The following is a 25,004-nucleotide window of genomic DNA, read 5'->3' on the forward strand; positions in this document are numbered from 1 at the left end:
ACCAGCAAGCTCCAGTTACCTACAAGGGAGGCTTTGTTTGCAGCTGGTTCCCTGCAGTTAACTGGTGGCGTGAGGTGTTCCTAGAGAAAGAGTTTGTGTGTTATCCAAGAGCCCTATGAAAGAGATCACTCCCTCCTCTCCTTTTCCTTATTGACTAGGCAGAGCCACTGTGACTCAGATCACATTTGACATATGCTGAAGCTGTCATTGTTCCTGACAGAGCAATCTGTCTGTCTGCCCCTTTCCTGAGCTGCTGCTTCTCCTGCACGGTGCCAGCACCATGGTCTGCAGGGCCACATGGGAGCCTCACAGCGGGTTCAGCATGCCACACTTTGAGCCTGGGCTGGAAAAGTGACTTTTAGGCTGCTAAAGTTAGACAAAATACTTCAGCATTTGAATAACTTCCATTAAGAACTGTCGCAGAGCTTTAAGATGTGTTTTGTGTGCATTGGTGAACACCAGCACTGGTGTTCAGGAGCCGTTTGGAAGAGGAACACTTACTTCAGTCCATGTTTGGAGGTGAAACATTTCCCAGATAAGCAGTTTGGTGACTGCACACCCTCTCCCTGCCCTTTCCCTTCACTCTTGGGAATCTTTTGGGTTTGTGAGTTCTTCTGAAGGATTTTGTTTTATTTCATCCCATGCTCAAATGTGGTTTGCGACGTTCCATGATGTGCTTGACTGCAATACCTGGTACTGAAGAAGTATCACGTGCCCTTCAATATGAGCTGCCTTATTTTGTTTAAAAGTGGCCTATCAAATAAGCTTGGGTGAGCAGCTGAAATGCTTGTGGGACCAGCTTTGCTCTGTGTTCTAGAGTAAGGCTTTCTGGAAGAACTCTGCAGGATTACGAGTCAAGCAACTGTGGAACAAAGTTCATGACTAATAAGAAAAACTGGGAAAGTAATCCTGTGAGCCTCCCTCTGATAAATCCTGATGTAAATTTATAGGTGCTCTCTATAAACATAAGGGAAGGTTCACTTCCCTTTAGAACAAACTCCATCAGCAGTTTCCCACACCGCCCCTGAGAACGTTCTTTCATTATCTTGTTTCTGTGTAATAATTGCCATGGAGTAGTCACAAACTTGTTTTTCTACCAGTTGCAACTGTAGAACAATGTGTATGCATTGACCTGGATTCAGAGGGAGAAAAAGTCACTGTTGGCACAGGCTCCACCTTGAGAATTTGCCATTGACGTGGTAGAGAGTTGCTGAAGACTTACAGTGCGTAATTGAGAAAGCCAAATGCCTGCAAGGATTCTTTGAGATAAGAATTGTCATTGAAAACATTTTAACTCGAGGTCTGGATTGTATTATTAATCCTGCCTGTGGCTCTAGTACTCTTTAACATTTTACTCTTTCTGGGGTGATTAGCCCACAGTGTGAGTAGAAGCGATGGGATTTGTAATGTATCTTCCTTCTTGAAATGTTTCATGTCAGATTCTTGTTTAAACATCTTCTCTAGTCCTTAAATATAAGAAGCCATATTTACATTATGTGTAATCAGCAAAAAACAAGTTTTCTGATGGGTAGAAGAGTGGCCCTTCTACAACAGGGCACTCGGCTGTGGTTTTGTACATGCAGTCCCCATTCCTGCCTCATTTCAGAGCCAGGTTTAGATTTATTAGTGAATGCGGAACTAGATCTGGGAGAATTAAACGAGATGGGCTGTGAGTGCCTTGCAGCATTAGTCCGGAACACACATAATACATCCTGGTTGGGTACAGGAAGTTTAACCTTCAACTTCATTTGAGGATTTGCAAAATCTTTGTGTGTGTAAAAAAAACCAGGCACTGTTCAGTCTCGTGTTAAGCATTCAGATATACAGGTATTTGATTTTTTTAACAAAAGTCAGAGTCTGAATTAAGACAAATTTTCTTGCTTCCCTGAATCTTCATCTCTTCTCTTTCATGTTTGTATTGGTTTTCCCTCTTTTTGAGGGAAAATTTTTGTCATGTTTATAAAAATAGTGAAACTGCCCAAATTGCTGTTACATAGGAAATGAACAGTACGAAATAGCAGCACAATATCAAATCCATTCACAAATCAAGAACAGAGAAATAACCACCTCTAGTATTTTGGCCATAGTAGTCTTGGTGTTGCCATCATATATTTCTCATACAGCATAATTAAAGCTAAACTATCTTCCTTGATATCTCCCCAAGTTATATTTATTAACTTATTTTTTGCCCCATACCTCTATATGTATATATTTTTGCCAAGTTATTTTTGGTTGAAATCATGGTTTCTTATCCCTTTATCCCATCTGCAGTTGATGGTTAATAAGTGAAACCTTTGCAGACTTCAGTAGTAGCTTGAAAAGAGCTCCCCGTTGACTCCGGGCCGAGTGATGGACAGATTCCCTGCCTGCTGCTCACTTCACTGCTAGATTCACCTAGGGTGTAATAGCCTAACAAAGCAGAGGAGGGAATTGAAATGTGTTCTTCTGAGAACAGCAGTAAGTAAAGCTGCCTTTCTAGTTGTTCTCTCAATTAGCTCCTAGGAGATTTTTGTGCTTTTCTAGTTTCTCTTGGGGATATGTGACCTGATAGCATATTGCTATAAATAATTATTTTACTAGTATCAAAGTAGGAACTGCACACAAACACAGAGCCACATTTGCAGCATCTTTATTGGATGCTGTAAGTAGCATTTTTTACAGACAGGCTTTTTTCTTTCTTTCTTTCTTTCTTTCTTTTCCCTCTTCCTTGGAATGCACTCCTGACACTTCTGATCTTCATAACTTTGATTGTTAGTTTTGTGCTGCCCCTTGAAGTGAAATTGCTGGTGAGTGCCATAAAGCTCACAAGCCAAGGTGAGGAGATGAGGAGCAGTGTGAAATCATTGCAGCTATGGGGGAAGAGCAGAGGAATTGCTTTCAAGCTGGATACTGCAGGTGATCATTACTTGTTTGTAGAAGTGGGTTATTTAAAAGAAAAAAGGAACTGGCCTTAAATGCATATTAAATGCCACAGCAACCTCACTTAACTCATTCCTTGACCAGAGACAGCAGCAAGAGCACTAGGAAAAGACCGTTCACCTAAATCAGTTCTTAATGTATGGAAGCATTTGAGAACACAGAGAGCTGACACACCAGCCTTGCTTACACAGCTGAGATGAGCCTGGACAGCTCTGATTTAGCTCTTTTCAAAATGAGTCCCACAACGAGTAAAAATGAGCATCAATAAATCTGTGGTAGCTGTCAGAATAAATCAGAGTTCTGTGTTGTTTGATTAAAGACCAACCCTTTTATCAAATCTTTCCCTCTCACTACTGAGGCTGTGGGACAGCTCCATCCATGGGAGAAGTGTAGGAATTAATGGAATTAACAGGGCACTGGTGTTGGCCTCTATCAATTGCCTGATTGGGTTCTGACTTAACAGAGTTGAGTATTCCTGGGTATGAAAGCAAGTGTTTCAAATCCATCCAAAATCCTATTTTAGATGTCTTTTTACAGTGAACTCCAGACATTCCTATTTTCATTTGTCTATTGCAACTTCAGAGGTGACTTCCTCTGAACTTGTGTCTTGGATTCACATTTTATGTTACCTTCACAGTCTTGACCTGTATCCTCTCCATCGATGCTGGTAGCGCAGCTTGTAGGAAGAATTGGAAGTGAGCATTTTAATCCGTAATTCAGTTAAAAAGATACCTTTTGAAGTTTAATGGTAATGATATGGAGATAGTAGCACTACCTAAGAGTATATGTGAATGTAGGTTATAGCATTTAAAGGTTTGATTTTTAGACTAAGATTGAAAATGTGTGCTGTTTTTACTTTAAATTTCATTTTATTAGAACTGTGTGAACAGATACGTAACTGTAATCCCCACATGTTTGTTTAGTACTTGCATTAAAAGGATGCTGTACCTGAATAATTGATGTGAGGTTTAGTTTGACAGGTAACGGTCATGAAGGTGGGCGTTTGAACAGGGTGGTTTGCAGTGGGGATGGGAAGCTGCCCTCAGAGCTGCTCATTAGCTGATAGGGATGGGACAGCCCCTGTGCTGCAGATCCCGGGATGCTCAACCCAGGAAGCCTTTCAGCAGCAAAGGGCTGAATCTGTTCTGTGGCACTGCTTGTGCTGAGCCCCAGCAGCTGCTACCCTGAGTTAGGGGAGAGCAAACTCACCGTGGCGTGAAATTAGTGCCCTTGCACTCACAGTCATTAGGGTTATATTGTTACCAGCTACAGGCATGGCTGTGCCTGGAATGAATAATAACAAGAAATGCTGCTTTGTGAGTTTTACCCCAAAACATTACCAAGACAGCCTGCAAACTTTGAAACCGTGTGTGTTGTGGTTCCAGCTAATAACAGATATTAGGGCGTTTGCCTTGTCAATTGCTGCAGTAATATTTATACTTATGAGAGCTGGAAATAGGCAGACAGGAAGTTTCTAAATGGAATTATGCTTAAAAGGTGGTTATTAAAAATAGCTCCAAAATGTTTCGAGTGCAGATTCCCAAGGCTGTGTTGCGGCTACTGAAACATGCAACCTCTGAGATGTGTGGCATGGGGAAGAGAGCTGGTGTCCAAATCCTTGGGTACCAAACAGAGGATTCACCAGGCTGGATCAGAAATGAAACCACTGAGTGGAAACTTGGCTTTATTGATTACTGCATGTTGTTCCAGTGCTTTTTCAGTTTCCTGTATGTTTCATGTAGGTTTGTGAATTGTACTGCATGTCTGACCTGTTGATGGAATTTTCATGTCAAAACCACCTAAAATTTCAAAGCTGATTCTGAGATGTTATGTGCATGTTAACCTGTGATAGTGTCAATTCCAGAGGGCAAAATAAGTGATCCAGTAGCATCTGCAACATCCAGTAGCAACTGCTGAGGATTTTTTTGACTAAAATGTCACAACTCTGTTTTAGTAGCAAGAACATAGCTGCGTCATTCCCAGGAAGTGGCAATTTTTAGGCTTTCTTTTACAGGTTAGAGGTTTGTGGCTTCCTTTTCCAAGCTGGGCAGGGGCCAGAGCTGCTGTCTCATAAAGTGAGAACACCTCTAATTAGCTGATCAGTGGTGCTTGACCTTGTGAGCAATGGGAGCTCAGCTCATGCCGGGATCAAATCCATATGACTGAGCACCGCCTGGTACGGGCTCTGCTGTGTGTCATTCAGGACCTGTCCCTGCTGTAATCCCACAGCCACGGGCCAGCCTGAAATGTGCCTGCTCCTGATGAATAGTACCTTGTTCTGCAGACGTAGGCACTGTGGTGACCATCGTCTCTGAACGGAGTTCCTGTAGGGTGAGGGAGGATGTTTCAGCCTGGCCCGTGGTGAGTGCCGAGTTGCGCTAACAGGATTTGCTGCAGTGCTTCCAGTTTTCATTCCATATTTTTTTTACAATTTAGGCTAAAGGCAAGAGGAAAAGTTCCTGGAGAAAGTAGGAAGCGTGCTGTGAATTAGAAGACCTGTTCAGGTTCTGTTCAGACAAAAGAAGAGACTTCCATGTGATTTGCAGGGGAGTTGCACGATAGAAGAGCCAGCAGCTTTTTAAGGACACATGTAGTCCTCAGGCTACGTAGCTGGATGTGGATTCTTACACAGCTATGGCACTGCACTGCGAAGAAAGTTATTTTGATCATCCCGATAAAAATATGCAGGGAAAAATGGCTTCCTGACAAGTGGAGATCTAGAAACCCTGTTCTGTGGTGAGGTTTGAGAAGCCTCACCTTAAAAACTGTGACTGGGAATTGAGGCACCGTAATCTCCTTGCTCTAGTTTTATGGTTCTCGTTATAAAATTCTATTTTCAGAATCTAATTACTTTAAATTAAAATATTTGCCATGTGCAAAGCACCTTATAATTTCTGAACTGCTGTACGTGTAGCCCATAAGCTCTGTGAGAGAACTACAGGTATCATGCCTGGATTACATTTGAGGAAATTTAGCTGCCGTGTGCTGTTGCTTGTCCAGATGTGAAGTGATTTAGTGGCAGATCAAGTAATAGTCATACCCTTGCCAGTGTTCTGTCAGGATGGGGTTATTACAGTTTTTACCCTCTTAGGAGAGGAAGAAGGCAGCAGTAGATCTGACAAATCAAGTATCTCTAACTGAGCAGATGGTTTACTCTTAATAAGGTGGTTTTGGGGAGGTGAAGGAGATCACTCCTCAGCTCAAGGTGTTAATCTGGCTTGGAGCTGCAGTGTACGCCAGTGGCAGGCAGTCTGTGCACTGATGGACATTGTCAGCCACTTCACAGCCACCAGACTTGACTGGGTTTGTGTGTACATGCTCCTAATGAAGGAAGGATCACACTGCGTTCAACATAGGCTCTGCAGGATGGTGCATAATGCCCTTTGCTCGTTGCTTTTGTCCCTAGAAGTGTCTTCGCATTGTTTTGACTCACTGTCTAACTGAGAATGATAAGAACTCTGAAATACTCTTTTCTGATTTAGAAGAATTGTCTAACAGTAGTGTGTGATGTTCTGAATCTTTTATTCTTTAGGTCAGTAACAGATCCACGCGATGGAAAGAGAGTTGCACTCAAAAAGATGCCCAACGTCTTCCAAAATTTGGTCTCCTGTAAAAGGGTCTTCCGGGAGTTGAAGATGTTGTGTTTTTTTAAGCATGACAATGTAAGTAAAATCAAAGTAATTCTGAAGTCTTTGATAAAGCCTGATTGTAGAATGGAGCCATCTGTAACAGAAGTCTCTTAAGTTATAGGATATGTAAAATGCTTTAAAAGCTCTCTTAATTTTATGGTTATCAGACTTCTTGGAACTCAGGTGTTACCACTGCAAACACTATCAAAAATGGAATTATCAAGAGTCTAAGGATAGTCATAATTTCCCTTCCAAAATGTTTGCAAATAGACAAGACACTTCTACCTAATCTTATTTTAGGCTTTAGATAAATGTCAGTCTGCACAAAGCTGTGCCAGCTGGAGATGCTTTCATTTCCAAGCTATTTCTTGCTCCATCTTCCTCTCCCTGTCTTTTCTACCTGCTCTCTCCATTCTAGCAAAGTGGCAAGAGTGCAGCTATGGATGTGGTAACCTCCCCATTGATGAGCATTAATGAGTGTGTTGGGAGTACTATCTCCTCCTAGCAGAATGGGGTCAGGAAGCACAGATCTATTATTTCTCCTGTTTGAAATTTACCCTTTTTTATCTTGAGGGTATTGTATTCCAAGACAGATTTTATTTGTGGTTTAGCACTGGGTTCAGTGCTGGTGTCAGAGGGTGCAAAAGAGGTGGACTGCCTTGCCAGCTTGTACCAGGCTGCAGAGTCCCCCCCCCCACCACTGCCACCAGTCCTTGGATGCTGGGACAAGATTTCTCTTGAACTGGTACCTTAAACTGCTCCTCACCAGGGTCTTTGTTCTGGAGAGGGTTTTACTGAGGGATATAAAATCAAATAAAAGCATCTCTGTAAGCAGTCAGAGGTTGAGCCTGATAACCACTGACGTGTGTGTACTTTGCTTGAATGTCATAGGTATTCCTAGGACAGGATCTAAAAGACAACCCCAAGGTAGTACTTCTTCCTGTGAGAGGATGTAAATTCTGAGCTGCTGCTTTTCTACCTTTCTGCTTTGCTCAAAGAGCCGAGCTTCTCATTCGGAACATGAACAACTTTGGGTTCTGTAATTCCCTTGTGGAGGCAGAACTCTTAAATAAGATGAAAGGCGCAAAGTGATGTCTTTTGCTTTTGCATTTCTTTGCTAGAATTACTTCTTTCAAATATTTTATAGTTGTATTATATATATATAAACCAATTTGTATTGGGTAGACAAATGAATGCTTTTAAGGTAGTACTTGGACAGCTGGGAAAAGTTCCTTGAATTAAAACAAAGAGGGAGCGATACCCTGAATGTACAGGACATCTGACTTGCTGGGCTATTAAATTCACCTCTCTGGCACATAGAATATTGGTCTGTCTGTGTGGGATAGAATAAAGCTCTGTAAGAAAGGTACAGTCTGACTGTCTCTTTGAAAGGGATTTGGTTTTGTTTGACTGGGATGGGTCTTGACTTGTGTGGTGTTTCCTAGGTACTCTCTGCCCTCGACATACTCCAGCCTCCACACATTGACTATTTTGAAGAAATGTATCCTAAATATAAAATAGAGCAACTTAATTGAGGTAGGTGTAATTTTCATTAGCTTAGGAACTGCAACTAGTGGGTGGAATCTATGAAATAGAACTACAAACCCCTGAGCCTGTACCTGAACGGTTTTATTTAAAGAAGTGAATCTATACTGTCAAGAGCTCTTAATTGATATTAAAGTTGGAGGTGAAATGGTGCAGGATTGAATGTGAAGCTTTGAAGATGTCAGAGCCAGCAAATGCAGGGCATTGTGGTATGTACCGACAGATACTGCTGCTACTAATGGTGATTCCCCCAAAACAGTCATTCACTTCTTCTCAGTTGTTAGTACCTTAAGATACTTCCTGGTGTTTTCAGAGTGCTACTGGCGCATGCTTTGAAACCACGACTCTCCAGAGATGTTTCAGCAGAGTAGCTGGGTTGTGGCTTTCCTTGTGCAGCCTCTGTCATGCTGAAGGAGACAGTTTCACGGCGATAAATGTGCTGTTTAACGTGTCACTGATGCAAAGGTACACGCTGTCCGTGGGTGACTGTATCACCAGACTGCCTTTTAGTACATAACTTGACATGAGAATGTCATGCTTGCTTTCATTCCTTTTTTAAACTTTGGGTTATTTCGGCGCTTGTAGTTGGGAATTTCAGCATTTTTTAATACTGAAAATTCAGGGTGGGTTCTTATTGACTGCAGCTGGCAGAGAAGTTCCGTGACTCAAAGCAGGTTGTTCTAGTTTTTAAATTGCAGGAACTTTATCGCAGTGAGCTAAGTACAGATTTATATGGTGCAGAAAGTATCTAGAACTAGCGTGAGCTTTAGAACAAAAAGGTATTTTAAATAGGGGTAGTTCTGTTCTCTGCAGAGACTTTACTAGCCACACACCAGGAATCCTAGTAAAGGTTGCCTGCCTGCGTTAATCTCACTGTCTGCTCTCCTCTTTATACTCTTTTAAAAATTCAACATGCTAAGAGCTGTTCTTGAGACCTTTTTTAACTAATAAAAACTGAATGAACGTTATAATTTGCACTGAATGAGATTATTTGTTTATATTTTAGTTCTTATGTGCGTAGGAAAGAGTCTCTTCGCCAGCCTCCTGCCCAAAAGAGTGCTAAGATTATTTGCAGAGTTTTATAAACTGTTCAGATATTTTTACAACATGCCGTTAGTAACAAAATATCCTTTGGAGACCTTAGTAAAAGTGGTGTTTTAGAGAGCAGATAATCAAATATCCCAACACATTGACATTTCCATTACCAAATTAGCATTTCAGTCCAGGGATCTGCCGTGCAGCTGAGGTCAGCTAATAGACTGCTGTGCTTTCTGTGGAAAACCCCACAAGCAAACACTGGAAATGAAACTCGGTGCTGAATTGTTGGACATGAACACTTGAATCACATTCACTTGAAGCATATTCGGTCTTGTGTTGTCTCATCTGCACTGCTGCTCCTTTTGCAGCTTCAGCCGCAGTCTTTCCAGGTGAGAATCCTCAACCAAATGGTGCAAATAAACACTTCCCAAACCCAAACTTGTTACCAAAATCTCTGTGAATGAGGCAGGGCATTATGACATGGCTGCCCTAAGCTGGAGTAAGATAGCTGTCAGTCAATGGTCATCTGAAAAAGTATGCATATATATTCAGGAGTATACATAAAGTGTTCTGATGGAGGATTTGGGTTTATTTTCTAAAACTATATGGGTTTAATACAGTTGTAATTGGGACCTGAGAGCTTTTGCTGTTACCTGAGCGCGTGGTAACAGTTAGGTTTATAAAGATGGAATGCACTGTCCCACAGGTGTCCACAGACTCCTACAGGTAACTCTGTTAGGTTGGTGTCAGTCTCCAGTGGAGCTTTGGGTGCACCAGTGTAACTGTCATGGTTAGACTTTGGCAGGTTGGTCTTGATTACTGCTGGGTCTTTGCTGCTGTTTTGTGTGACCCACTTCCAAAGACATTTAATGGGTAGGAAATTGTCATTCTTTATTTTTAGCTGAGCTGAACTTCGTGAAATATGGTTTGATTTATTTGTGATACCTTCAGTGGATTGGAGAAGCAAGGTGCGTTTTAAACTTGGTGAGTTTAACTGAAGTACAGCATGATCGATCACCAGATTCTTTGGTTGAAAATATTGCTCAACCAGAGCTTTTTTGTATGAATGTGAGATAAAGCTCTTAAATTCTGCTTTGAATTTCCTTGCCTATGAACAGCATATAAGTAGTCCTCAAAAACTGGATTTTGATTATTAATGCTAGTTCAATGGCCTCATTTTATAGCAAGTCATATGAGTTATAAATCAGATCTAGGTTAAGGATTACTCCTTTTGTGTAATTGTACAATCAAGAATATTTAAATGGGATAAGCTTGTTTTTATGAACTCAGCTACTGCCAAGTTCTGAATACAAACCCAGAATCCTAGTTTCCTTCATGGTTAACTGATTTGAAGTCATTCTGAGTTTTATAAAGCTGTCTTTTCTTCGAGGTGTTTGAATTTCCTGACTCTCAGATTGGTAATAGAGACCATTTGCTTTGGGTAGCCTTCTCTCTCCTTTCTTTTGAAATAATTGCAGTAAATGCACTTAGGACCCTTAAATTCATAACAATAAAGGAATTAAAATGTAGTGAGATTTCTGTATTAGAATGAAAATTCTTTGCAAGCTCTTAGATTGGGATATAATTTGAATGTATAATAACATTTTTAGATTGAAAATCTTTGTGAGCACTCGCCATATTATACAGGTATTGATATTTTGCCAATATCACCTAGTGCAGAAAGGAGTAGATAATGGAGCATGTATTATTCTGGGTGTTGTTGAAAAAGAGATTGGTGGTGAACTTTAGGCTTTTATATTCATCATTAAGATGAAGTTCAAGGCTTATCCCTGTAGTCATCAATTTACCTTGGTGGAAGAGAAGCATACACTAGGTTGGATGATGTCTGCTTCTGATGTGTGCCTGCTTCCCTGGTTGGACTGGTCTAGCTTTAAAGCAGATCACTTCTAGAGGTCAAGAGTGACTCAGATTTTGCTAGAGCATCTAAGAAGTATTTCATTGCAGCTGCCATATCTGTTAATTCTGACTGAGCTGGTTTCCAGTGATAGGTTTACAGTTGGACTCTGATCTAAGGAGTCTTTTCCAGCCTAGATGATTCTGTGATTCTCTGGTTTATAGCTCTCTTTTTTCCAATTACAGAATCTCCTGCAGTTGATTTTAATGCTGAATTCTGCACCTGGATATGCAGACATTTTCTTTCAAGACCTATCCTAAGTTTCTATAGTAACTTTTTGAAAACTTTTCCCATGAAAGTGACTGTTAGAAGCAGCTGAGAAGAAATCACTTTTGTCAGCCTCATTATTCTGACTTGGAAGGATTTAAATACCAGAAGAAGCAAAGGTGTGCAGTAATTCCTTCCCACTGATGTTATTAAGAGGTGAAAGAACTGTTTTCTGACAGATTACGGAGTAAATCCCTCATATATGTAGGCTGCAGGAGGGTAGACAGGGACAAGGTAAGATCTGGTTCCAGCAGCCTGTAAAAGGGACAATGGCCACACTGTTGGGGTACCAAGGAGGGTAGGGTCAGGCTTCCTGTTCTGTCACAGTACCCTTAGAAAGAGTTCCCTTGTTCAAGTGCTCATCTGAAATGTCATCACAGCAAGTTCCTCTGGGCCAGCACACAAACTGGGACCTCAAGGATTAAGAGGATTAGTATCCTCTGTGGAAAGCTGCAGGTTGCTGATTTGCAGCTGGGAACACAACAGTTCATAGTGCTGGGTCAGGCAGGATTGTGACTTAGATTCTCACTAGATACTCTTGAGAGCAGAGTGGCTTGATGTATTTTGTGCAGGTAATGCAAGTGTGTGCTGTCATTGTCAGACAGTGAAGTGTCTGAGGGAGCATCCTTGATGTCTGCTTGGATGAACTGTGCCAGAGTGGCTGTTCCCTGCAACATGAGGCTCCTTTGCCCTGGGTTAAAGTTCTGCTTTATTCAACAGTAAGGTTGTGATGCTTTTATTCCAGTTTCTGCAAAAGCTGGTTGGATAATGCTGGAACTGTGAAAGTTTTCCCCACTGTGCGTTGGAAGTCCCTCCAAAAGCTTCTGCCAGTGCTTGTCTGTGCTCTGGGACACGTGCCATAGATTGCCATTTCTCCATAGCACAAGTAGGGGTGACTTGGTGGCAAATACACTTATATCAGTAGTTTTACCTATAACAGAAAAGGCAGCAAATTTTAAACATCAAATAAACATAACTTAAGGGATGAGTTAGCCAGGCATTAGATTAATTATTTTTTAGTAATTGTTGCACTGTTTTTACGTGGACCAGGTCCTTTTCCCCCATGTTTTCGGTATTGATATAAAATAAGGATATTATAGAAATATTTCTACTAGGAAGCTATGCAGTCTGCAAGGAGTTAGAGGTGGCGTCACAAATTTAGCTTGGTGTGATCCTAGCATAAACACAAGTATAACTAACGTGCACCAGAATAAGAGAAAACCATTTGTCCCTATTCTATAGAAATACTGAAATTTGAGTTTTGTTTTGCTTTAAAAAAGCCTGTTTCCCGCAGTGTCATGCACGGAGACACCTCTCCTGCACCGTTAGCATCCAGCCATTCCACCAGGCCCAGGACTTGTTCAGGGAACACCGGCCTCTTCCCAGAAGAACAGCTACAGAGTTGAGTTCTGGGGTGTGCAGAGGGCCAGCGAAGCAGGACCCAAGCGGGTATGGGGGCACCAATCACAGAGTGTTCTCCATTCCTTTTTCACATGTGTGTGCCACTTAGCAAGATTTACCAACTCGGCAGCAATCCCAGTCAACAGAGCAAGGGAAGTTCTTTTGTGCCCAGCATTTGCCTTGGTAATTATTGCAAAGCAAATTGGAACATTTGTAGTTCTAATTTTATACAGCTACTTACCTAATTACTGCTGTCAGGAGCAATTTCTCTCTGGTCGCAGCGCTCAGCTTAGCTGCGTGTTCCAGCTCCAGTGACCACCTCGGTGCCAGCACATTTTATGGGTCTACTTGAGAAAGAAAGCTGCAGGTACCTGTTTGAATGGTCGAAATCCCAGAGGGGTTTGGTTTTGCTGAACCTTCCTCCTGGCTGGAGCAGTCATTGACCTGCTCGGTACCGGCTGCTTGAGGAGCTGCTGTGTTTGTAACGGGCAGGAATGTGAAGCAAGTGCTGCTGCTGCTCTTGTTTCGAGACCCTCATTAAATTATCTAGAGACAATAATCAGATAGCTGCTGCTCAAGTTAATGGCACCTCGGAGCCCCTGTCAAGAGAGCTTTATTTAATGCGCAACAGACCTGGAGTGGTGCAGGTGCCATTTCAGGCCCTCATTTAATTTAAGCTGCTTTAGTTGGCATGGCAACTAGTTGAGACATCTGGGAGACATTATGTCGGGATTGAGATTTAGGGGGATTTGCGACGTAGCGCAGCAAAAATCTGATCGGAATAAAGTGCAGAGTAATGCTTCGGGATTACTTTTAATATTTGACATTAACAACGAAACACAAAGATTTGTTGCAGCCACAAGGTAAAAACCAGAATGCAAAAGGCTGGTATAAATATTTCAGAGGGCCTTTGCACGAGGAGGAGAAAAATGAGAGGACTCGAAATTACAGTGCTGTGGGGTTGGCTTTTGTCTCATGAATTCTTTATGCCTGCAGTGTTAATTTGCTTTGGGTTTGGTCAAAAAGTTGGCAATATTTAACTTATAAAATTAATTTCCATGTGGTGTGCTGGTGGCAGGCGAACACTTTGGCTGATGGGGATTTGGCCGGAGAGGGTTTGCGGAGCAACAGGTGGAAGTAGAGCCTTGCTTAGGTGGAGATGCAGGAAGTGGGAGTTTTCTCTAGGCTGTCGTAAGTGCCAATGAACTGGTGATAAAGGTGAGAACTGGTTGAAGTTTCAGCCGAAGCTGACTTGCTGTGTTACACAAGATAAGGATCTGGACTGAAGTCAGGGTTTGCTGCTGCATTTCAGGCTTGGTGTGTAGGGGGTTATAAAGAGCACTGAACCAACTGACAGGCTTCTGCAGGATAATGGGGAGATGTAAAGTCAAAGCAAACCCAGCTCCTACTTTACCTTGAACTGAGAATGAACCTAGAGCACCAAGGGAGACACTAGACTGGGGCTCAGGAGATGCAGGCTTATTTCTCACTCTCTCCTTGATCTTTCCCATAACCTTGGCAGCGTGCACCACCTCCCTGCTGCATTTTGTCTGTTTGAACATGGCAGAGCTTGGTGTGACTCCAGTGCCCTGCTTAATCCTCACCTTAGCATCAGCCACAGCATGTACAGCTCTGTGTCCCTGCCAGTAGTCGTGACCATCGCTGTGCTCTGTACATGAAACACTGGGTTCTGGGTTTTAGCTTTTCCTCCAGGTAGAAGTTTGGGGGGTTTTAATCTCCTGTTACAACGCAGAAGAGGGTTTATCGCCAGGGTTCTATGCATGCGGATATGATGCTTGAGGAGGGTTAAACCATGTTGATGGATGTCCGCTATGAAGACGCTACTTCAGTTGTTTGTAATTTCTGGCTTACTGATGTGAAGAAAAAACCGTGAAGGATCCAGGATGTCATTGATTCTGTTAATTAATGGTTTGGGTTGTAACTTGCCTTTGGAATGACGCTGTAACTACCACCGTAACGCAAATGCTGCTTCATTGAGTAAGCTCTGCTTTCACAACCCGTTTTTCATTTAATTCTTGTACGAGTCTGAGACTTGACCTCTGAGGAAGCTTTATTCTTGTTCACTCGATAGCTCTGACCTGAGAGAGCTCAGATTCCTGGGAGGTAGGAGTGAGTGTTTCAGTGGATTATGTGCTGAACTTCCTGCTTTTGCCTTAACTAATGCATTGAAGATATGTTGTCACTGAGTTGATGCAGAGTGACCTCCATAAGATTATCGTCTCTCCTCAGCCGCTCAGCTCGGATCATGTCAAAGTTTTTCTTTACCAGATTTTACGAGGTAATTTTTCTTCTTTTCACTTCAATAAAAATGATGTAGTTTGGGGGTTTTTTATGTTTGTTAATGTTAATTCTCAAGACATCCTCATCTTGATGAAGTTTCCTGTGGAAGCTTGTTCTTTTTATTTCACATTATGAATGAGTAGCAAGCGTTAACTGTAATAGGTATAAGAACATCGCAGCACTGCTGCCTCCTGTCATAGCCATGGGTAACTTACAGAGCAGCAAGAGGCTGCTGCTTCGTTTGAAAGGAAAAAAAGTATTTACTTTCATTTCCTGTGCTATTTCAGGTCTGAAATATCTCCATTCTGCTGGCATTTTACATCGAGACATTAAACCAGGGAACCTACTCGTGAACAGCAACTGTGTTCTGAAGGTGCTACTTAACTTCATTGAAAATGTCCATATGTGTCTGCTGCTCAGTAGAAACCCACTGTGAATTTTTAAGCAAAAGCATTTAATGTGAACACTTTTCCTGAAAGTCATTTTAAAGACAAAAATCCCACAGATTCTTTAGAAGCTGTAAATGAATGCCGAATGTACATGAAATAATCAGGTTTGTTTGCAATGCTTTGCTCAGCATCTGATTGTGATAGCTTGGGTCTGTTCCCTTAATGCTGCTGGTTCAAGTCCTAAAAGCTCTCAAAGCCCAAGTGAGCAGAGGCTGAAGCTTTCTGTAACATTCAAGGCATCTCATGAGCAAATGAAATCTGGTTTGGGATGAAATTCTCTGTACCCAGGGGTTGGCAAGATCTGCGGCTTTATGGTAGTGTAGAGGCTTTTCATCTCTGAGAAGATAAATACGGTAATGCCAACTAAAACGTACTGTAACTGAAAATGAAATTGTAGAAAGCTTAAGTGGATGTGGCATAAAGTAGCATAATTCCTGCCATTCCCCTTTCCCTTTGCTTACGCAGTTACAGCAGATAACTGGTTTATTTAAATGCTGGTTTGGAATTCCCTGCTGCGTTACCAGAAGGTTGCCTACTTGAAATGCATTAAATGTTTTGGTTATTTCAATTTTCTTATTTACCTTCTCAATTTAGATTTGTGATTTTGGATTGGCCAGGGTGGAAGAGTTAGATGAATCTCGACACATGACTCAGGAAGTTGTCACCCAGTATTACCGAGCTCCAGAGATCCTGATGGGCAGCCGCCACTACAGCAATGCTATTGACATCTGGTCTGTAGGCTGCATCTTTGCAGAGTTACTTGGGCGAAGAATCTTGTTTCAGGCACAGAGTCCCATCCAGCAGGTATAAGCACATTTCCTTTTAACGTTGTTTTACTGCATCGTTTCATGAAATCAGATACACTGATGCCTTTTGAACCTCCCAACTTGCTTTTGTGTTGCTTGGTTTGCACACAGGAGAAACCCCAAGCTGCTCTGAAACCAGAAGTGATGGCTTCAGGCAGTACTGAAGGCAGTGCTTATTCACATTAGCTTCTGAAATGTGCCATTTTTTGTAATCCCCTGTAATCTGCTGCAGTTCCAGGGCTGCTGTAGCATTTCAGTGAGATAAGGTAGAGGTGATACAGCCGGCATCAAGCTTTTTGTAACAGCTCTTACGAGAAAGCAGCAAGTTTTCTGTCCAGATATAACTGGAGATGCAGAGATTCCTCCTGACCTGACCTAGTAACTGAATCTCACAGGTCCACGGCGTGTGCCCAGAAGAGGTCAGCTGCATGCAGAATGAATGGTTTGTAATAGTTTTCTAACACCAGAAATTCAAAATCTGTTTTTTAATGCTTTATAAACCCCACGTTTGATGGCTGCTGACGTGCACCCAGGGACATGAAATGAGGCCCCTTGGTGAAACTCTTCCTGAGCACATGGGGAGTGCAGGGGCTGAGACAGGAGAATTTCTTGAGGAACTTCCAGGAACTCCTGAGGAAAATCGTTTCCAGTGGTTTTTCTTGTGCCCATTTTTCATGCCTTAAATGTAACTCAAGTTAACTGAAGAACCTGCTATCGTGGTGATGTGTATAACGTATGCCTAAGGTCTCAGATGTGTATGTTCTGTACCTGCAGCTGGATTTGATCACAGACCTGCTGGGAACGCCGTCACTGGAAGCGATGAGGACGGCTTGTGAAGGCGCCAAGGCACATATACTCAGGGGTCCTCATAAACAGGTATAGCTGACCTTCACCTTGGCCAAGACAGTCCTTCCATCAGCCCCCATCAGTCTGGGTCTCCCCTGTGCAGGGAACTCTTGGGACATCGTCACACTGTGCCACATCTTGCCTAAGTTCTCTTGGCATGTTTGTTCATAAATGCTTTGGGTATTTAATCTCAGCGCTGTCTCTGCCTGTAAACGAGGTTCAGTTCACCATAGGTGGCTGTGGTGTGGCAGTGGCAGTGGTTAATGCACTGTTAATACATACGGAGAAATGCTTGTGCAGGAATGCATGGAATCATAGGGCAGTGATAAAGCAGTGTGTCCATCCAGTCTGGTCTTTTTTATGCCTGTTAGATAGTAAAAATTAACCAAATTAATAACCTGTAGATGGGAGGACATCGGATCTTTCTAGCAGTTAAGTTTGTCTCTTTATGTTGAAGTAAGTTCTCAGATGTCTACTCACCACAATAGTAGTTACCATAGAGATGAGCATTGAATGTATATTGTGCTCTATTATTAACTTGTGGGAGTTCTGCTGCCTTGGCACTTCGGATTCACTACATCAAGTTGTCTCTATTCCATTTTATGACAGGCTTTTTTCTGTTAACATTAATAATAGGAGGGTTTCCTGAAGTCTTTCTCTAGCAGTTTTAAAACAAATCAAGTGCATTTTTTTGCTATCTCTTGCTAGAGGAGTTGTAACTCTGAAGCTCTGCTCCGGAATGCGCTGGGGTGCTGCACTTACAGGGCTTGAGGTGTTTAGAAGAAAAGAAGTTTTATAGTGATGGAAACTGGGTGAAATACATCCACTGTAGCTATATATACAGATATGCAGCAGTATAAAACACATCCACGTGCTTTATAGAATACATTGATTTAAATTCTGATCATTTGATGGTAGCTTGACATTTCCAAAGCGCAGCAGTTGTGCTCTCTGTGGCAGTAAGCAGGAGCTCTGGTATTTGTTAGCTTCGTTCCATTTGTTACACCAGGATGTTTTATCAAGAACTGAAGTGGGTACATTAATGTCTTCTGAGTTTCTCATCCCCATGTTAAGGCTGTTCTTGCACAAGCCTCTGAAATCCTTTGTCTTTTGACCCACCAGATGATGGGAATACTAAAAAGCAAGTGAGGTGAAATGGGTTAAAACATTTCCAGTAGAGATTTAATGCTCCATAGGCACCAAGTCATAGGAAATAAACTATAAGCAGTTAGTTCTGTGTTTGCTGAGGAAAACACCGTTCATTTTCCATGGAATGCCACAGGAGCTGAGCAGTCTCTGGAGCTCGTTTGCAGCTCGGAAATAGGGGGTTATGGTGCGGCAAAGTGATCTCTTGAATGGCGTTTCTCTGGTTTCAGCCCCAAGCACTCTTCATGTTTGAATGCAAATTCATGGCTTTTCATCTTTTGAAATGGAGGCTTTGGTGGTTATAAATAGCTAAATGTTACCAGCTTCTTTATTAGATTAATAGGGAGAGAAAACCAAGTTGGAACTGGCGATCCCTCTGCCGCACAAGCTATTTTTACGTGATGTAGGTGAGCCCAGTGGGAGTTGGGGGGTGAAGCATTTTGCTGCTTCGTGTAAAAATAGATGAATGCCTGACGTTCCTGGGTACAGCCCCACACCCCGTGTGTGCTGCCAGCAGGGAGGTTCACAAGCTGAGCAGGCTTCTCTGTCACTTTTGTGTTTAAAGCACTCGCTTCAAACTCCATGTAAGTGGACTGATAGCGATGCTCGACTGGAGCAGGAGGAGGAGCGTCTCCTCCCACGTGCCTGTGTGCTGTAAGGAGGGGTTTGGAGTTCCCTGGCAGTCAGGGGCTGACCCACTTCTAAAAGAACGTGTTGGAGTTCAGTCCCTCGCTGATGTGGTCCTTGGATTCTCTATGGAAGAGAGAGATCCCCTAGGATGCACCCGACCTGCTACCAGACCCAACCGTTGATTCCATGACAATCCAATCTTAGAGCAATTCAGTTTTTACCAGTTCCTCCTGCCCTTGCTCGAGCTCCTGTCAGGGCTGTTTCTGATCTCTGGCTTTGGACCTGGCTGCAGTTTGTCAAGAACAGGCTGTTCCAAAAGCTCTGTACAACCACGTGCTCGTGGAATGGCAGACAAGGGGCATTAAGAGTAGCAAAAGAAGTGCATCCTTTGTTTGTGCTGAGTGCAAGAGCTTCTGTAAGTAAGGAATGCTGTCCTGTCTTTCTGCCCCAGTATACGGATGAAACCACAAGGTCTTTTCACTCTCAGCTGGACCTGGACGCTCTCAGCTGTTCAGGCTGCCCTGGGTGTGAGCAAAGCAAGGAAACACAGGAGGACAACGATCTGCAGAGCTGTGTTTGTGACCAGAGCAGGAGCCACACTGCTGCTGCCTCCAGCTTCTGGCCTGTTCCAGCCTGTGTGAACCACATGGTTCGTAAACCAGGGGGAGGCCAATGAACCCCCTCCTGCTCCCCCAGACCCTCCAGCCTTGGTCCTGGCCTATTTCTGCAGAATGCTGGTGCCCGAAGGTCACTGTAATTGTGCTGGATGTCACTGTCAGATATGGATTGCGGGGGTAAGGAAAAGCAAAACAATCCCTAATCTGGCAGTGGCCAAGATCAGGAACGTGGAATACTGGAAAGGATGGGGTTAATGAGCCCCTGAGCAAAATACAGGTTTGTTCAGGGATTGCATCTAAACGAAGGCAAAAAAAATCAATTGGATCCATAGTAGAACTGCTGAGTTCTGTAATAGTGGGTTTTGTCTCTTCGGGAAGCGTTAGGCAGCGAATGTCCTTTTCAACAGCAAGTTTGTCCTTGGTAACTGTAAAATAACACGGGTGGTAACAGCATTCTGCTGATGGATCTGACAGGACAACTCTGTATTTTCTGTCTCCCATTTCCCCTACAGCCATCTCTTCCTGTCCTATATACACTCTCCAGTCAAGCTACACACGAAGCAGTTCATCTCCTTTGCAGAATGTTGGTCTTTGATCCAGTAAGTGTGATTTAAAATTACTTCTAATACTGTTGGTTGCAACACTTTTTATTGCCTGCTACTTAAATGAGTATTTTAAGTAACGAACTGCTTTAACTGGCTTCTTCCATGTGCGTTTTCTGGTGCTTTTGGTCTGCAAAAGACATAAAAGTATCATCTTGGAATGGGTCAGTTAATTCCCCACTGGAATGGGGGTTTGCATTGAAAACCTATTGGTCTTCTGAAGGAAGCTGCGACAGGGTGTGAAAGATGAGGGTGTTGGTGACTCACGCTCGCTTTTCCCAGCGAGGTGTAGGTAGCAGAACATCAGATCCTTTGCTGCTGTTCTAATTAGAGACACGTGGGTGTTCGTGGTCTTGCAACACACACAAGATTCCTTCTGCATCCGCACAGTCACATAACAGGATCTCGCTTTCCACCCAGCATCTGTTTTGCTAATGAAAATGAGCTGCTGTGGGTTGTGGGTTTCATCTCTGGGGCTCATGGTACAAAACTGGTACCGGAATCGATGATTACTGCATTCCTGCAGACCCCCCCATTTCAAATGAAATCAGACATTGGCCACGCTGCAAGGGGAAGCCTGTGCCTGGTGGAGCATTCAGAATTGCTTTTAGTATTTTAAACCTCAAGCTTGTTTTACTGCACAAAACAGATGTGAGATCGTAACTTCCACGTCAGCAAACTTCAGCGGTTTCCTTTCTCCCTCGACACTTCCAGCGCTGTGATTCGGTGTTCCCACATCGCATTTAAATACCTGTGGGTTTGTGTTTTAAAGGTTCAGGATGATCCTTTGGCAGCGCTGATTCTCAAACGTACCCTGGGAACTGGGACACGTGGGTTTTCCTTCCAGCTTTGCCACTGCTTTTGCTCTGTAACCTTCTATAACAGCGGGTTTGGTTACAGACTCTCAGCAGCAATTCTGCCCCAGTCCTCGCAGTGTTCTCCTGCTTTGACTGATCCTTTGCTCAGGTTATGCACAAAACCTCTTAGCAATGTGGAAGCAGCTTTTGTAATTCCAACCCCTGCTCTGCCCCCCTTCCCCGCGCTTCCTTCACCGCTTGTCTTCAGAAACTCGATGTGCAAAGTGGGTTTGAGAGCTCCAGATGCCGTATCCTGAACTGTTCTCAGTGATGCTCGCATTTGTGTTTCACTTTGGACACACTGCAGTGTTTTGCAGACCCACAAAACTCACGTTTGCCAACATTAAATTCTTTGAGCTCGTTTTGATTTATAGAGTCACAATTTGAAGGTTATTTGGGGAAGGAACTATAGAAAAGCACACGTCTGAAAACCCCATCAGCAGCATCTTCTGTCAGCAGCTCTGGCACAGGAGGGCCAGAGTCAGCCCCGTGCTGCTGCTGCTGGTTTCTAAGCAGAACCTCCCCTCTAGTGGCAGGGTTTGCAGATCCAGAACATTTCCTAACGTGAGCCAATCCTTTAACGTGAAAGAGGGTTATAAACCAAGTCAGGGTTAGTTGAGGAGTAAATGTTCTTTAGGCTGCTCCGGCACCTCTGCACACGTTCTAACTGGTTTCTTCTGTTTTCCTCAAATGCCGTGTTTCAGTCCAAAAGGATATCTGCTAAGGATGCCTTAGCCCACCCATACCTCGACGAAGGGCGGTTGCGATACCACACTTGTATGTGTAAATGTTGCTTCTCCACATCCACTGGAAGAGTTTATACGAGTGACTTTGAGCCCATCACTAACCCCAAGTTTGATGACACTTTTGAGAAGAACCTCAGTTCTGTTCGGCAGGTGAAAGGTGAGTAGCAGTTATCTTTGCATCTGCGTTTATCCTCCCGCTCCATCCCTTCGTCCTGTGTGGGCAGGATGTGCGGCCTGCTGTCAGTCAGGTGAAATGAGGAGAATCAGTCCTGGCCCCTGAAGAGGAAGCTGCTGCCACAGACGGTTACTAAATGCCAGCAGTTGCTCTGTGGCACTGGAGGCTTGAAGTCTGATTCCATCCCAGCAAAGAGGCCATAAACCAGGCTTTGTGGCTTCTGAAAGCAGATCCAGGGAGGAAGGCAGAGCTTTAACAGGAGCAATGCGATCCAGGGAGCAGTGGTAGGGATTTGGGCTCTGTTTGGTGGCAGCTCGAATGACTCCAGAGGAAGAGAGGGACAAGAAAGGTGTTCCCTCAGCAGTTCCTGACAACCAGTTCCATCGCATGGAGCTCAGTCCTGGCACCCATCACATGGAGGAGCAGCCCCTTGCCAAACCTGCCATTAGTTACACCCCAAAAGTGGGATTTCTCCCATAAGTGGTTATCACCAGTTCAGTGTTATGGTGGTGACTGAGGTTTTATTTCACACAGAACTTTATTCCAGTGTGCATAGAAGAGTTCTGTGTGAATCTGTGTGGTGAGGTCTGGCATTGGATTCGATTTAGGGAAGCTGGAATTCTCCTTATGGAAGTGTACTTGCAGTGGAAGAAGCTGCGTTTCCCTCCGGCCTACGCTGAATTTCACTGGAGCAAAGTGTTAATTCTGTGGTGTTTTGTGCTTTTCCCCTATGTACAGAAATAATTCATCAGTTCATTCTGGAACAGCAGAAAGGAAACAGAGTGCCTCTCTGCATCAACCCTCAGTCTGCTGCTTTTAAGAGCTTTATTAGGTAATTGTATGTACTCACATCTGATATTAATTCACATTTATTAGTAGTACAGAACTCACACAGCCCATATGCTGCATGTTTTTAGTTCCTGAGATAAAGAAAGGCCCAGAGATAACTTTTTTTGGGGAAAAACCACCTTTGTGTGATTACATTTTAGGATATCTCAATGAATTCTTCTAGAATTTAAGTGAAACGTGCCAAGGTTTCAGGTAGTATTTTTGTGTAAAGCACAGAATTCAGGCTGAAAATGAGAACTGGGGGGGTTGATTGCAGAACCACGCTGTAAAACCAGTCAGGGGCAGGACTGATGGGTGGAGACCCACCAAGCCCATCAGTAGATGTGGTGCAGGACCGGTTGTTACCGGTGGCTCTGGGGTGTTCGGGTTGGGTTTGGGGCTCCAGCGTTAACTGTGGTGTCCTTGAGCTCTTGCAAGTGGGCGCTGATTGTCTGTGTCGCTGCGTTGCAGTTCCACGGTTGCTCAGCCATCCGAGATGCCGCCGTCTCCATTGGTCTGGGAGTGAAGTGGAAGAGAATAAACTACTGAAGATGTAATGTAGCTTTCCACTGGAGCCTGGGATTTGCAATTCTGGAGGTTAATGATGCTTGTACTGTAATTTTACTAATGAAGTTTTAAATTAACAACCACTACTTGTACAATATGAATGATATTTAGAGCCGTACTAGACTTTTAATCTTGTAAAGTGGTTGTGCTTTTAGAAGAGAATATTTCCCCCAGAGCTGCACGTGTCTGAATTGTGGTGCAGCTGCGGTGGCTCAGCTCGGAACAAACGGAATCGAACCAAATTTGGGGAGGGTTTGTCTTTTCTTTTCCTTTCTGTTTTCTATTGCAGTGAGTCTGTACAAACACCTTTTGATATTGAGCCATTCCTGAGGATTTTGGGTTTTCTAAAACTAAGGAATACAGAAAACTTGACTGCGACCAATCATGAAGTCACGTCGGGCGATGGCACGTCCCCGACCGAGCCCTATAAATAGCTTCTCACTAGAGCTGTGATGGTGATGTGTGCTGTTCTAAAACCAGATGTTGTGAGTAGAGAGAATGAGTTTGTGACTAGGAGAGACTAAACTTCTGTTTCCTCACCCGGTATAAATACATATATATATTTAATCTATTTTTATTAGAAGGTTTTCTGCTCTTTCTTACATGAAACCCCCCAGCATGCATCTCTGTGTGTAAATAATGCCATTGATGGGCTGATTTGGGCGCTCCCCGGCATCGTTGCTGTATAGAGAGGAACTAGCTTGCACATTTTAGGTCTGTGAAACTTTGTGAGAACTTTTTCCTGCACTGGAGAGTTGAGGAAAAAAAAAAAAAAAAAGGAAAAAAAAAAAAAGAGGAAAAAAAAAGGAAAAAAAAAAAAAAAAGCCCATGGGGAATTCTGTGACTTGGTGTTCGTGGCTTTAGGCAGAGCTGTGCAAGTCTTGAGATGTCACCGTAGGACCTGACTTTGGTTACCTTTTGGCTCATTGTTTTTCTGTTGGAACACTGAATTCTGTGCATATGTATATATGTGAACACAACTGAAGGCCTCTACCTCCTGGAGTGTACAACTTGCTTTGTTTACCTCCACATGAGTTTTGTTTTTTTAAGTTCAGCGTGGAGACTCGAAACTTGAATGTCCCAACTTTTGTATTTAAACCGAGACAGGAAAAACCCGCGCCTGTTTTTCACCCGTACCAAGGGATCCGCAAGGGTGGCCTGAGCCTGGGAGCAGCGGTCTGGAGGGAACGCGTGTGTTTGTTACGGACAATTAACTGTTAAAGTTATTGTAAGTTATCTGTATTTAGCAGAGTATTTTCAACACGAGTGATCTGAGCTGCAACTGGAGACTGTCAGTAAGTTATGTCTGGAAGTTTTAACTTCAATGAAGTAATTATTTGCTGTGAAAGAGACGAATTAAGGTGGGATCACGGAACAAAGCGCGATGGCTTTGTTTCTGTACGAGGCTCCTGAGAATAAAACCAACTGAAGCATTTCAATTCACTTGAATGAGAACCGTGTGTAATTCCAGAGCCCAGGGCGACACTGGTGTGACAGGTAAAATCTCAGAGGTTGGTCAGTTAATGTGGCACACTTGCTGGTCACTTTGTAAAGTGTAGATTTGAAGTACAGTGGTGAAAACATTAAATGTGATATTTGAAACCGCGGTGGTGGTATCTTCATTTCCTGCCCTAGCACCCCCGCGCTGAACAATGAGTTGTTCTGGTCCGGATCGAGTTCTGAGAGGCCGCGAGTACAGAGCCCTTGTAGGAGCTGCTTT

The 25,004-nt window shown here is 43.2% G+C and overlaps 1 protein-coding gene across 5 annotated transcripts in view; it reads left to right on the top strand.

Annotated features, from left to right (window-relative positions):
- NLK (nemo like kinase) overlaps positions 1-24,886 on the top strand; it is a 43,532-nt gene extending 18,646 nt beyond the window's left edge. For all 5 annotated transcript variants that reach the window (XM_065694933.1, XM_065694935.1, XM_065694931.1 and 2 more), the window contains 10 exons: positions 6,452-6,581; positions 7,994-8,049; positions 14,907-15,013; positions 15,303-15,388; positions 16,059-16,268; positions 17,045-17,146; positions 20,022-20,108; positions 21,673-21,871; positions 22,628-22,721; positions 23,189-24,886. In XM_065694933.1, the coding sequence (XP_065551005.1) occupies positions 6,452-6,581; positions 7,994-8,049; positions 14,907-15,013; positions 15,303-15,388; positions 16,059-16,268; positions 17,045-17,146; positions 20,022-20,108; positions 21,673-21,871; positions 22,628-22,721; positions 23,189-23,243 (1,126 nt within the window). In that variant the 3' untranslated portion in view covers positions 23,244-24,886. The remainder of the gene's footprint in view (positions 1-6,451; positions 6,582-7,993; positions 8,050-14,906; positions 15,014-15,302; positions 15,389-16,058; positions 16,269-17,044; positions 17,147-20,021; positions 20,109-21,672; positions 21,872-22,627; positions 22,722-23,188) is intronic.
- The last annotated feature ends 118 nt before the right edge of the window (positions 24,887-25,004 follow it).

The sequence above is a fragment of the Lathamus discolor genome, chromosome 14 (genome assembly GCF_037157495.1).
Source record: "Lathamus discolor isolate bLatDis1 chromosome 14, bLatDis1.hap1, whole genome shotgun sequence".
Lineage (NCBI taxonomy): Eukaryota > Metazoa > Chordata > Aves > Psittaciformes > Psittacidae > Lathamus > Lathamus discolor.